The sequence below is a fragment of the Denticeps clupeoides genome, chromosome 10, assembly GCF_900700375.1.
Source record: "Denticeps clupeoides chromosome 10, fDenClu1.1, whole genome shotgun sequence".
Lineage (NCBI taxonomy): Eukaryota > Metazoa > Chordata > Actinopteri > Clupeiformes > Denticipitidae > Denticeps > Denticeps clupeoides.
Window position 1 is genome coordinate 7,850,185 of NC_041716.1, and position 12,832 is coordinate 7,863,016.

Here is a 12,832-nt window from a genome sequence, read left to right on the forward strand (position 1 = left end):
CAGGTCGTTGTGCGCGATTGCGTCACTCTCCGTTTCCGGATATTCTCGCCTTTTCCTTCCGGGTACCCCGTGAAAGCATGGACGCCTCGGATTGTCAGCTGAGCGCTTGGGCAGAGATCGACAGGGCCGAAAAGGAGAACCGACGCGAGCTGGTCCTTCAGGGAACGAGCGTCGACGAGCGGATCCAGTCCGGCGGAGGCCTGTGTGCGCGGCTTTACTCTCTCACGCTGCTGAACTACCTCGAAATCAGCCAGTGCCCCAACCTGCGAGAGGTCCACGAAAACATCGGCGACCTCACCCATCTCCAGAGCCTGATTCTCTGCAGGAACAAGATCAGGTCCGTCCCCGCGTCCGTGGGCCGGCTGAAGTCGCTGAAGGTGCTGGACGTGTCGGTGAACGAGCTGCAGGGTCTGCCGCAGGAGATCTCGCTGCTCGGCGACCTCAACACCCTGAACGTCAGCTGCAACCGCATCGCCTCGCTGCCGGCCGGCCTGAGCCGCTGCGTGAAGCTCTCCACCATCAACGTGTCGAAAAATGCGCTCAGCAGGCTGCCCGACGACCTGTACTCGGGCCAGCTGGAGCTGCTCAGCACCGTCGTGGCGTCGGAGAATGCCATCGAGGAGCTGGGCGCTGAGATCAGCAACCTGCCAGCGCTGAAGGCCAGTTCTCCTTCCAGAACCGTCACTGCCTGACATCGATGCATGCATTCGATCGCACGCGTGTATACCATTACTGGACCACTGAACCTAGCACTAAGGTGTTGTGTGCACCGCATGCCGTGCTGTTTCACTAGTGTGTACAATCTGCACACACTAGTGAAACAGCACGGCATGCGGTGCACACAACAAAACGTGTCCTCTACTTCACCTCAACCTATCACCCTTGGTGATAGGTTGCACCCTTGTGGGGCAGTGGTGGCCTAGCGGTTAAGGAAGCGGCCCAGTAATCAGAAGGTTGTCGGTTCGAATCCCGATCCGCCAAGGTGCCACTGAGGTGCCACTGAGCAAAGCACCGTCCCCACACACTGCTCCCCGGGCGCCGGTCATGGCTGCCCACTGCTCACTCAGGGTGATGGGTTAAATGCAGAGGACAAATTTCACTGTGTGCACTGTGTGCTGTGCTGCTGTGTATTACATGTGACAATCACTTCACTTTATTTATTATTATTATTAAAGTGAAGTGATTGTCATTGTGAAACACTGCAGCACAGCACATGGTGCACACAACAAAATGTGTCCTCTGCTTTTAACCATCACCCTTGGTGAGCAGTGGGCAGCCATGACAGGCGCCCGGGGAGCAGTGTGTGGGGACGGTGCTTTGCTCAGTTGCACCTTGGCGGATCGGGATTCGAACCTGCAACCTTCTGATCACGGGGCCGCTTCCTTAACCACTAGGCCACCACTGCTTTGCTCAGTGGCACCTATTTTAATACTCATAAATCATTCATACAGTTTGTCCCATTATTAATTTTTTTTAAGTTTGAAATTGTATTTGAAGGATTATTCTTATCTACTTTTACAGGTATGGTTATCATACAAGAGACAAATTTACTGATAAATTGCTGGCAGCAAATTGCTGTGATTCTCACTGCTTCTTTACCCTTTAGAGTGCATCTGTTGTCAATAAAATGTATCATTTTAATAAATTTTATAAAAGTAACAAATCTGTTGCCTGTTACCAGCAGGCATTGTGATGTTGGGTTTCTGAGTCCACATTTGCTGCTTAATTTGTTGAAACAGGTTTTGGACCTGTCCAACAACAAGCTCACAGACATCCCCTCGGAGCTCAGCGACTGCACCAGGCTGAAGGAGATCAACTTCAAAGGCAACAAACTGAGCGACAAGCGCCTGGAGAAGATGGTCAACGGCTGCCAGACGAAATCTGTGCTCGACTACCTGCGAGCGGGAGGCAGGGGTAAGGGCAAAGGGAAGCATCAGGAAGAAGGGAAGGCTGAGGCGGCTAAAAGTGCCCCCAAGAAAAAAACTGCATCAAAGCAAAAGGGTAAGGGCCAAAACGAAGAGGTGGAGGACCTGAACCAGATGATCGTTCGGATCCTTCATGTGTCCGACAGCCCTGGAGCCATCACTGTGAAGGTAGCAGGCGGCGTGAAGGACGTTCGGCCGTACATCGTCTGCTGTATAGTCAGAGGGATGAGCCTTCGGCCTGGCAATGCCCTGAAGAGGTTCCTCATGGCGCAGGTGATGCACCTGGTGCAGAGGACATTTATTTGTTGAAGTGTGGGTTGGACCTGTGGATTTTTTTTAAGCCTTTTTATGCTCCTCCTATAGACCAAACTTCATGATGAAATGTGTGCCAAACGGACAACGGCTACCATCGCAACTCATGATGTGCATCTGCTCCGTGGGCCATTGCTGTATGATGCCAGAGCTCCAGACCTGCTTAAGGTGGCTATTAATCCATTTTCTATCCCTCATAATTGTTAGTGCTTTACATACTTGTATGTTATGTCCATGTTTAAATAATTTACTATTGGTAAAACGTATCCTTTTTGTCTAATAAATTGACCAGTGGGTGTATACATCTTGAAAGTGAAGTGATTGTCATTGTGAAACACTGCAGCACAGCACACGGTGACACAACGGAATGTGTCCTCTGCTTTTAACCATCACCCTTAGTGGGCAGCCATGACAGGCGCCCGGGAAGCAGTGTGTGGGGGACGGTGCCTTGCTCGGTGGCACCTTGGCAGTTCGGGATTCCAACCTTCTGATTACGGGGCCGCTTCCTCACCCGCTAGACCATACAACTGTAAATAATCTGTAGGTTCCTGTAAATGTAATCGATGTTGCTGTGTCGAACGTGCAAAATAACCATCACTCCACTTGATGGTTCCACACTCAATCTGCCTGTGGTTCTGCAGTTATGTAATAGTTAAGTAGAAGACTCTGGTGCATTTTTAATAGCATTTTGCTGGCCAGTTTCCCCTGTTTGTACAGAGTCCAGTTTCTAAACCATAATGTTAATTAGGTCTATTGAGGAGTCGGATAATTCCCGCGGTTAATAATGAATGGCCGCCTTTTCTTTTTCTCCCGCCGTTTGTATTTCTGCGGGTTGCCAGTGAGCGCCTGTCACTCTACTCCAAACACACTGAGAGCTTTTGTTCTGTTTTACAAAGTGAACCCTTTACAACATGTGCTGCCTCTCTATAGAAACCTGACTTATTATAGTTCCGAACCTCTGATCCTTGTTTACGGGCTTTGGTTTGTTAATTGTTGCCTCTATAGAATTTTGACTTATAGTTCTAATCCTCTGATTGTTGTTTGCGGGTTTTGGTTTAGTTCATTGTTGCCTCTATAGAATTTCGACTTATTATAGTTCCGAACCTCTGATCCTTATTTGCGGGTTTTGGTTTAGTTCATGATTGCCTCTCTATAGAAACTTTACTTATTATTGTTCTAAACCTCTGATATTTGTTTATGGGCTTTGGATTAGTTAATTGTGTGGGGAAATCACAGTTTCATACACTAAGGTAACTATTCAGTTCCGCTCTTTGGGTGTTATTTGCTTTTTTTAAAAATTCTGAAATTCTCTGGCATTCCATTTCAAGTGTAAAGGGGCTCCTAGTGGGGGGGCAAGTGGGAGCATTTGGACACTTGACCCTTCTGTTAATTGAAGGTAACTTTTGATGTGTGCGCAGATTGTGCCACTAGGTCGTAAGGAGATGAAGGCTGTTGACCTCCTGAGGCATTTGCGGCAAGAAGCAGATGAGCAGAGGAAACAGAGGAAACGGCAGAACGTCTCTGGGCTACACAGGTCAGCTATGCTGCCTCATTAAAAATGAATCATTGGCAAATTGTCTCACCGTAGCAGCAGTGTAGCTCAAATTCAAGCATTTACGAGAACAAAAAAGGGGGAGTGACTGAATTGAAGGAGGTCATGCTCACCCAGACTCGGAAGGGGGTGCCATTCTCTCGGTAAACGCAAAAAGAGTGCAGAATCTTCTTTTTGTGACCATGTCTGGGATGTTTCCATTTCTTTCAGATACTTGCAGCTCTTGGATGGGAAAATGCTTTACCCCTGTCTGGTCGATGTAGAGGACCAGGTCATCTCCTTTCCACCAATCACTAACAGTGAGAAAACAAAGGTGACCTGATCAGATTATAATTTTGCCACTCATTTTTGACACATTATGTATTTTTGATGTTTCAAAAAAAATTCATACGTTTACAATACAAATGTAAATGTCTGAAATATTATGCTATTTTATATGAAGCTATAAAAGCTTCATTTTTTTATTTCAATGCTTCTTGTTTTTTCTGTAGATAAAGAAAAGTACAAGTGAGCTTTTCCTGGAGGTGACCAGTTCTACCAGTCTGCAGACCTGTAAAGATGTCATGGATTCCCTCATTGCTGTAAGTTTCTGAATGTAAAACCGTACTAAAATGCACTATAGCCACTGTAATACAAATTAGAACCAGAACTTGTGCCACACAATGCTAGTACCAGTATCTGATTGTTGAGCATTATTTTTATTGCTTATTTATGAGAGCTATTGTCTGTCTTAAATTATTGTCTCCGCCAAACAAATTGAGTTTTTATACATATATCAGTAGACAGAGTGACAAAGGTGACAGTCAGACTGACTTTGTCCTGAAACTTGTGTAACAGATATTGCAAAGAATTGTTCATTTTTCCAAATAAAAACCAAGTCAGGATCTTTGATGTCCTGTGTCCTCCCAGCGAGGTCAAAGCAGCTTTCTGCAGACTGAAAATCAGACACCTTTTCATGATCCGACAAGCGTCCTGTCTGTGCAGAGGCGATCGTGATATCAGTCGCTCTGTTCAAGATGATGGATTCATTTCATGCCACGATCTTTTGACAGCCAAGCCCAGGCCTGTGGAATTAATGACGTCACTGCCCTGCAATGCCCGGTGTCTTGTGTCACTATGGCACACAATACACATTGCAACCCTAGAGGCCTTTATCTGAGACTGCTGCTCTGAAAGATCCAGTTACACATACACCGTCATTTATAAAAAAAAAAAAAAAAATTTTTTATCTAGATTTACTTAATTCACCGCGTTTCACCGCGTCACTTGCCAAAATCAATTATTTCAGCCCACATGAAAACAAGCACATTTGATCGGTTGGAGGGACATCATTGCTTCAGATACCATTTTTCTGTAAATCAACAACAAAATATTGTTATTGTTGTTTGTTGTTAGATTTAGTTTCCACCGATGCCTGTCTTAATTAGACTCAGGTAATCGTTAGACTAATGGTGCATGTGGCAGGTTGGGAATGAGGTGTCCTGTGGCTGGAAGTCTTCCAGGAGCAAGTTTGGGACATGTCATTCTTACATGTAATCATGCTAAGTGACACGAAATTACCATTTTTATTACCATTTTAATTACCTTTTTTTTATTATTATTGAATAATCTTACAAGTCAGCAAACCATTGCATGTTGAATTAACAGTAATTTATTTATATTCAGTCTTATGTTATAATATTTATTTTTCTGCATTGAAATGGGATCTTGAAAATGATTACCTTGCGAGAAAGTAAATGCCATATTTTTTGCTGTAGTGTTTGCGCATATTTTAAAATTTCCTTTGTTGCACGTGGAAAAAGTGAGGGACAGCGTGACTGGCAGGTTAAACCTCTGGTTTTGGTTTGCATGGCCGTAACGTGATTTGCCGTGTGATTGCCCCACATCCACACATCCTTTTGGAGCAGCTCGGGTGCCTCTGAATATTTTACTGTCCGTAAACGTGAGCAGTGGGCCAAGACAAAAGACAAGAACGCAGGGAAATTTTCTGTGACCATATAAAGGACAAATAATGCAAGAAGAGTGGGTTTTATTCCTGTGCATTCCAACAGGGCACAGATATGTAGGAGTTTGTTTTAATTCGCAGAAAGTGATGTCTCAACTTATTCCCCTTTTTTTTTTTTTTTTTTTTTTTCAATAAGCCAGTTCTATTTAATTAATTAAATATATCTCTCTCTTCAGAAAATGGCAGAGCTGAACAAGTTTACCTTTGAACATAAAGAAGAAGCCGGTTCAGATGGAGAGGGTGACGCTGCCCACGTCCCTGCCAGTGAAAGCATAGCAGCCGACGGGCACGAGCTTATTGTGCAGCAGGTTCGCATCTTGGACATGGACGGAAACCTCCGGGTTGTCTACCCCTCAAAAACAGATCTGAACTCTGACATGAGCCTGACCGTAATTCGATAGTCCTGCATTGCTGCATGTAACGTCAAGCTAAATTGTTACTGCAGCTAATGTAACAGTACATTTAAAATCACATTTCATTAAAAGCACTTCTGAAAAACAAATGGCAAACTTGTCATTTGGGTCATGGCCACATTTAAACGAAGGGAAATTTGTTCTGTGCTGAAGGTGGAAAATAGTTTGTATACTAATGTTTCTTACTGACCTTAAAATATATCCAGTAAATTAAAATAATGGTAAAAAACTGATACCATGTATATTATATAATAATGGTTTTACACTTTGTACAACAGGAACATGTATTACATTTATACCATCTTAATATATCATAAGAACACTGTCATCTCTTAATTCATATACAGTACAGGCCAAAAGTTTGGACACACCTTCTCATTCAATGTGTTTTCTTTATTTTCATGACCATTTACGTTGGTAGATTCTCACTTAAGGCATCAAAACTATGAAATGAACACATGTGGAGTTATGTACTTAACAAAAAGGGGAGACCTGGCCTCCACAGTCATCGGACCTGAACCCAATCAAGATGGTTTGGGGTGAGCTGGACTGCAGAGTGAAGGCAAAGGGGCCAACAAGTGCTAAACACCTCTGGGAACTCCTTCAAGAATGTTGGAAAAGCATTTCAGGTGACGACCTCTTGAAGCTCATCGAGAGAATGCCAAGAGTGCAAAGCGGTAATCAGAGCAAAGGGCGGCTATTTTGAAGAAACTAGAATATAAAACATGTTTTCAGTTATTTCACCTTTTTTTTTTGTTAAGTACATAACTCCACATGTGTTCATTCATAGTTTTGATGCCTTCAGTGAGAATCTATCAATGTAAATGGTCATTAAAAAAAAGAAAACACATTGAATGAGAAGGTGTGTACATACTTTTGGCCTGTACTGTATACATATTTCTCATAATGTGTTTTTTATTAATAAAATCAAAGATAACAAAAAAACAGGCAGACAAGGCTCAAGGTGATGTTATCCAACCAAGATGAACTTTGGGGATCAATAAAGTGCTCTACATCAGAATCAAGTTGTCAGCTCATTGCTTTACAGGGGGGGTGACAGTCATTGAATTAAAACTTTTGCTATAAATATGTATACTTGGAGTAAAGGTATCACTTTTTGCCATGGTACTAATAACATTGCTTAATGAACATGTTTTATCTGGTAATAATAAATGAAAAAGCATTGAAGTTGCATAGACATAGGAATGATGCATGAAAAAATCTATATAGATATATTCTACAATTCTAATGATCGACTCAATTTGTTTTCTGCATAAGACTTGTTTATCTTTTTGTTTTTTTGCTTCTCTGTGTTTTTCACTGTACAGTACTGTTTGCATTTATACTTCATTGTCCAATAGGTTACATTACCTGTAAAGTGACAGAAAAATGCAAAAGCACCTGTTAAGATATCTTTCTGTGCACTTGAGACTCTGCTGCATTGTTGCATAATCCCTCGTTGCGTATGGATGCATGGACCGCATTTCTGTCCACACTTGGGTGGTTTGGAGATTCACAGGTTAACCAGAATGCGGGGGGGTATTGTTACAGATCAAATATCTGGCAGGGCTGGGTGGATGTGAGGAGGAGGAGGCGTCTCAAAGGAATCCGCTGGGAGCCGAGCTCCAGATGAGCATCGTTGCAACATGCAGGCTTGTCCCGTCGGCGCTCTGGCTAGAGGGGCTTTCATGAAACATCATAATAATGCTTAATGAGGAGACCAGGCCTGTCTCCGTGCCGCATGTGGAGAAGAGAGCCCAGCGGGGAGATGGGGAGCTGGAGGGCCACAAAATCTCTCTTCAGCATCTGGGCAGATCGAAAATGGCCTGCTCCTCCGCACACTGTCTCCAGGCCGGCGGCGGCGACGGACCACTCCGAACGGAGGGGGATCTAAACCGCGCAGCTGAACATCTGCAGAGGTCCAGACCACTGCTGGCGCAAGGCCTTCAAAGGAACAAGCCGAGAGGAGGCAGTAGGCAAAGGGCTGCCACCAGCACAATTCTGCCCCCGATCTGCGGCTCTAAAATAACTGGATGCAGACTGGACAGCCGCCAAGAGCCCGAGGTCATCCGGACTGTGAGAACCAACATGCTGATCACAGCTTTGCAGAGGACGAAGTGGACCACGTTACAGAAACGTGAAGAGACGGGGGGTGGGCTGGCAAGGACCCGGGTGGTGTGTGGTTATGTCACCGTCTTGACCCACCATCGGGCAGAGAAAGTGAGTCTGAAGACAGTGGTGGGATTCGAAAATCAGCAGCTGCTTGGGAACCCCTGTCTTGAGCCCCGCACTTTGGCGGACAAGACGAGAGGTCGAGGGAGAAACTCGAATGCCACTCAGGGTGGACGGATGACAAGTGAGATCAAATCAAGGGCTCACCTGTCCGAGCCAGATCCCCAGACGCGCATCTCTGATGATTCTGCGATTGAAACGGAGTCTCGGCCTTCATCGCAGGACAGCGGGAGCAGAACTAAAGACAAGGACGAGGCAGAGGAAGAATATTACACAGATCAGAGGATCGCAGAATGGATTGTTCAAGTCAACGCCAGCCTTTTCTCGCAGGGAAAGAGTGACATTAAAAGTGTCAATCGTTTACAGGAGGAGGATATTGACACAATAAAAATTGTCCATCAAGACTGATCAGCTGAAACAATTGCGTGTTTTTCACCCCGTCTGTCTCCAGCCAGTATTGAGACTGAACATATTTCTTTAAATTGCTGTGTGTGATTAAATTATTTTTCTTGAAGAAAAGAAATACATGGAAAAACTTGTATGGATGGAATTACTTTTGACCTCATTCATCAGTGCAAATAAACATTTGTTTCTATAGACAACTGTGTAATTGATTCATTAAAACACCTTTAACTGTCATTAAAAAATACAGTAGCATACAGTAGTAGCTTGCTTATGTCATTGGAAACAGAGTATAATTAAGGTAGATTATATTTTTATCTACCATGTAATTACATGCTAGTCACGTATATCATTTAGCATCTAGATTAATCATGCTGATAACAACTCCACTTTATTTCTTTCCACGTATTGACCAATTCGGGGAATGTATGTAACAGGTTTTAAGTTGTTTCTTATGTTTCGTGTCCCGGTGGAAGCTCTACCGCAGCGCTTCCAGCAGGTGGCGGTAAGGGTCTTTCTAGAGGTTCTTTCGTGACGTAATTTTCCTGCGACGTTAAATAAAAAAAAAAAAAAAAAAAAGAACCATCGCAGCGCAGCGCCGGTTATATATATTTTTGTGTTTAATAGTTGTATAAGACTCTGTTTAGTTGCAGCTGTTCCAGGAGCACGTCGAGCGTGCGACATTAACCCGACTACCTGACGTTAGTCGTTACCTGATACTTGATCCTCCCTTTCTAGAGGATCGGTCGTGACGTCATTCACCTGCGACCTGAAATTTAAAAACAGAACCATCGCTGCGCATCAGCGATTATTTATATTTTCGTGTTTAATTGTTGTATAAGACTCTGTTTAGTTGCAGCTGTTCCAGGAACACGTCGTGCGACATGAACCCGACTACATGACGTTAGTCGTTACCTGATACTTGATCCCCCCGCTGTGGTTCTTCTGTTCCATATCACTGACTCGCGGGATCCTGCGGTCGCCTGTTTAAATGCTGAAGTTTGTTTTTTGTCTTCATGGTTAGGTCGGGCATTTTATCGTTTTATATCTATCGAGAGAATGGCGACACTTACTAGGCAGGATCTCAATTTTGGTCAAGGTACTGGATCGCTGTGGAACCCTGAAGTACCTTGATTTGAGTACGTTTTTCGGGTTAACAGTGTCTTTTGTGTTTGGCAGTGGTGGCTGATATACTGTGCGAGTTCCTGGAGGTCGCCATTCATCTCATCTTGTACGTCCGTGAGGTTTATCCATCGGGGATCTTCCAAAAGAGGAAGAAGTACAACGTGCCTGTGCAGGTCAGGGCTTGATCATCAAGCTTCCTGTCTTTCTTTTTTTCTCTTTTTATTGACAAATGTGTTCGACGTAAAGAACCAGTTGTAATTAATACAGTAATCAGAAATGGAAGATAAATTTTTCCTCTTTTTTTTCCCCCTCAGATGTCATGCCACCCTGAACTTAACCAGTATATTCAAGACACCCTCCACTGTGTGAAGCCACTTATTGAGAAGGTAGGAACCAGAGACAGAAAACCAAACATGCTTCCGCGGAGGCTGCTAGTAGATTTGTAAAGCTGGGTGATGTAAATATTATGCGGGATACGAGATGGAATCAGGCTGGTCAATTTCCCTCTGGGATGAATAAAGTGGCTTATCCATCTGGTTTCACTGTGAGTATTTGTGTCTGAAGACCTGTTAGATTTTTTTATTTAACAGCATCGTAAGTGAAAGTGAAGTGATTGTCATTGTGACACACTGCAGCAACGAAATGTGTCCTCTTCTTTTAACCATCACCCTTGATGAGCAGTGGGCAGCCATGACAGGCACCCGGGGAGCAGTGTGTGGGGATGATACCTTGCTCAGTGGCACCTTCGGGGATTCGAACTGGCAACCTTCTGATTATGGGTCCGCTTCCTTACCCGCTAGGCCACCACTGCCCCACTTCTTTTCTTTTTTTTTTTTCAGCTGGGTCTAGACATGTGGTCTAAAGCGCTTGTGTATTTCTGTTTGTCTGTCAGAATGAAGCAGAAAAGGTGGTGGTTGTCATCATGGACAAAGAGCATCACCCCGTGGAGAGATTTGTGTTTGAAATCTCTCAGCCACCTCTACTTTCTATAAGGTAAGAGATTGTGTTATATATTATGCCTTATATTATCCTCATAAATGAATTGTTTGTGGCTTATCAAATTTGTGCTTACATATGTTTCACAGCTCAGACACGCTCCTGTCCCATGTTGAACAGCTTCTGCGTGCTGTCATACTCAAAATTAGTGTATGTGATGCAGTTTTGGACAACAATCCTCCCGGTATTAATATTAGCTCTCTGTCTCGTTTATTTGGATTTTTTTTTTTTAATTATTAAACACTGCATATGGTTTTTGATGTACATTTGTGTATATTTCATTGTAGGATGTACGTTCACAGTATTGGTTTATACCCGAGAAGCTGCCACACGGAATATGGAAAAGATTCAAGTTATTAAGGTCTGCAAATGCCGAGGACTATTTGTCTTTAAACTAGCTTAGTCTACCTTTCATATATCCGTTTGTACGGTTTTCCCAGGACTTTCCATGGATTGTAGCAGATGAGCAGGAGGTTCACATGCAAGGATCCAGACTCATCCCGCTAAAAACCATGACGTCTGACATTGTAAAGGTACACTTTTATACATAATTGAAGTTAATATATTGTCCTAATAACTACAATATTTATTTATGCTTGATTTTTTTTTTTTATTTATTAGATGCAGCTCTATGTGGAGGAAAGAGCTCAGAAGGCTTCATAGAAGATCTGGATGCATATTAGTTGTTCAGTGTGCTTTCCCTATGTTGTCTACATGAACAGTTTTCTGTCATTTTTGTCATTTGTTTACAGTTTTCATAATGCATTTTATGTAGTTTAGTCAAAGGCGTCTTTGTAAATATCACCTCTGTGCTTTAAAATAAATGTTTAACATTTTCTGCAAATGTATGAATGATCAGTAATTTGTAATTAAATTTATGATACTAAATGAAATATGTATCATTGCTGTAATGGTGGAGGTGGTGAACACTGTACTGAGAATCTTTTTACTTTGAAAAGGTTTATTGTCGGGACATGCTCTTCCCGCTTTTTTTTGTCCTATGGCAAGGTGCCAGCCAATCAGCAAGAAGTGTTTTCTATTGGAAATTCTCCTTTATTCAAATCTCTTTCATTTCTCCATGGAGTCTGGTAAGTGACTGAACATGATTCTGGGCTTGGTGCTTTGACATATCACATGTATTACATTTCAAGTGCAGTAATTCTGCTTTTTAAGCATACTAAACCAAGTTTGCTGCACTTTTGCAACTGGAAATTGATTTGATGGACTGTAAAATATCCAACGTTTAATTAATTTTAATTCATTGGGATAACTGGGTGCGTTACAGTGAATGTTTCACATTTGGTCCAGTTTCCTGCGTCGTCCACAGCAGGTTATTTTTAACTTTTTTTTTTGTTCTGCCAACTTTGTTCTTTTGATTCATGGTAAAAATCAATGTACTTTAAATTTTCATGACCGTTACTTTCACTTGCTGTAAATAAAATATGCAAAATTGTACAACAGTGAACTGTTTGATTTTGGATGTATGTGTGTTTGATTCAAATTCTAAAAGTATTTGAGGCAAAGCAAAATCCGAAAAATAATGTCTCCTGTCTTTCAGTTCCCCAGTTTGCTACAGGACTAATAATTACTATATGTATTTATCCTTGATTTTATTTATTTATTAGATGCAGCTCTATGTGGAGGAAAGAGCTCAGAAGGCTTCATAGAAAATTTGGATGCATATTAGTTGTTCCCTGTGTTGTCTACATGGACAGTTTTCTGTCATTTTTGTCATTTGTTTACAGTTTTCATAATACTTTTTATGTAGTTTAGTCAAAGGCGTCTTTGTAAATATCACCTCTGTGCTTTAAAATAAAATAAATGTTTAACATTTTCTGCAAATGTATGAATGCTTTAACGTTAATGATCA

General features: G+C 42.5%; 2 protein-coding genes and 1 long non-coding RNA gene across 3 annotated transcripts; 2 read left to right on the forward strand and 1 right to left on the reverse strand.

Moving 5' to 3' along the window:
* The first annotated feature begins 40 nt into the window (after positions 1-40).
* Positions 41-6,668, forward strand: lrrc47 (leucine rich repeat containing 47). The gene is made up of 7 exons (XM_028992508.1): positions 41-659; positions 1,740-2,198; positions 2,289-2,405; positions 3,656-3,771; positions 4,000-4,102; positions 4,281-4,370; positions 5,971-6,668. Exons 1-7 carry the CDS (start codon positions 78-80, stop codon positions 6,193-6,195), a joined length of 1,692 nt encoding a protein of 563 aa, XP_028848341.1. The 5' UTR covers positions 41-77; the 3' UTR covers positions 6,196-6,668.
* A 2,661-nt stretch (positions 6,669-9,329) lies between these two features.
* On the reverse strand, positions 9,330-10,131 carry LOC114797619 (uncharacterized). The gene is made up of 3 exons (XR_003750958.1): positions 9,757-10,131; positions 9,555-9,610; positions 9,330-9,386 (listed from the first exon to the last, which is right to left on the reverse strand). It is a non-coding gene; the product is annotated as an uncharacterized LOC114797619 (long non-coding RNA).
* Positions 9,427-12,796, forward strand: mad2l2 (mitotic arrest deficient 2 like 2). Its single transcript, XM_028992510.1, has 9 exons — positions 9,427-9,744; positions 9,866-9,940; positions 10,021-10,139; positions 10,281-10,352; positions 10,859-10,959; positions 11,052-11,146; positions 11,250-11,323; positions 11,403-11,495; positions 11,584-12,796. Exons 2-9 carry the CDS (start codon positions 9,901-9,903, stop codon positions 11,623-11,625), a joined length of 636 nt encoding a protein of 211 aa, XP_028848343.1. The 5' UTR covers positions 9,427-9,744; positions 9,866-9,900; the 3' UTR covers positions 11,626-12,796.
* Positions 12,797-12,832: the final 36 nt, after the last annotated feature.

Bases quoted from the DNA above. Each gene is read 5' to 3' on its own strand.
- mad2l2 (XM_028992510.1), top strand. From the start codon at position 9,901: ATGGCGACACTTACTAGGCAGGATCTCAATTTTGGTCAAG. The intron at 10,353-10,858 runs GTAGGAACCAGA...TTTGTCTGTCAG, and splicing joins TGAAGCCACTTATTGAGAAG to AATGAAGCAGAAAAGGTGGT. The intron at 11,324-11,402 runs GTCTGCAAATGC...CGGTTTTCCCAG, and splicing joins AAAAGATTCAAGTTATTAAG to GACTTTCCATGGATTGTAGC.
- lrrc47 (XM_028992508.1), top strand. From the start codon at position 78: ATGGACGCCTCGGATTGTCAGCTGAGCGCTTGGGCAGAGATCGACAGG. The intron at 3,772-3,999 runs GTCAGCTATGCT...CATTTCTTTCAG, and splicing joins AACGTCTCTGGGCTACACAG to ATACTTGCAGCTCTTGGATG. The intron at 4,103-4,280 runs GTGACCTGATCA...TTTTTTCTGTAG, and splicing joins CTAACAGTGAGAAAACAAAG to ATAAAGAAAAGTACAAGTGA.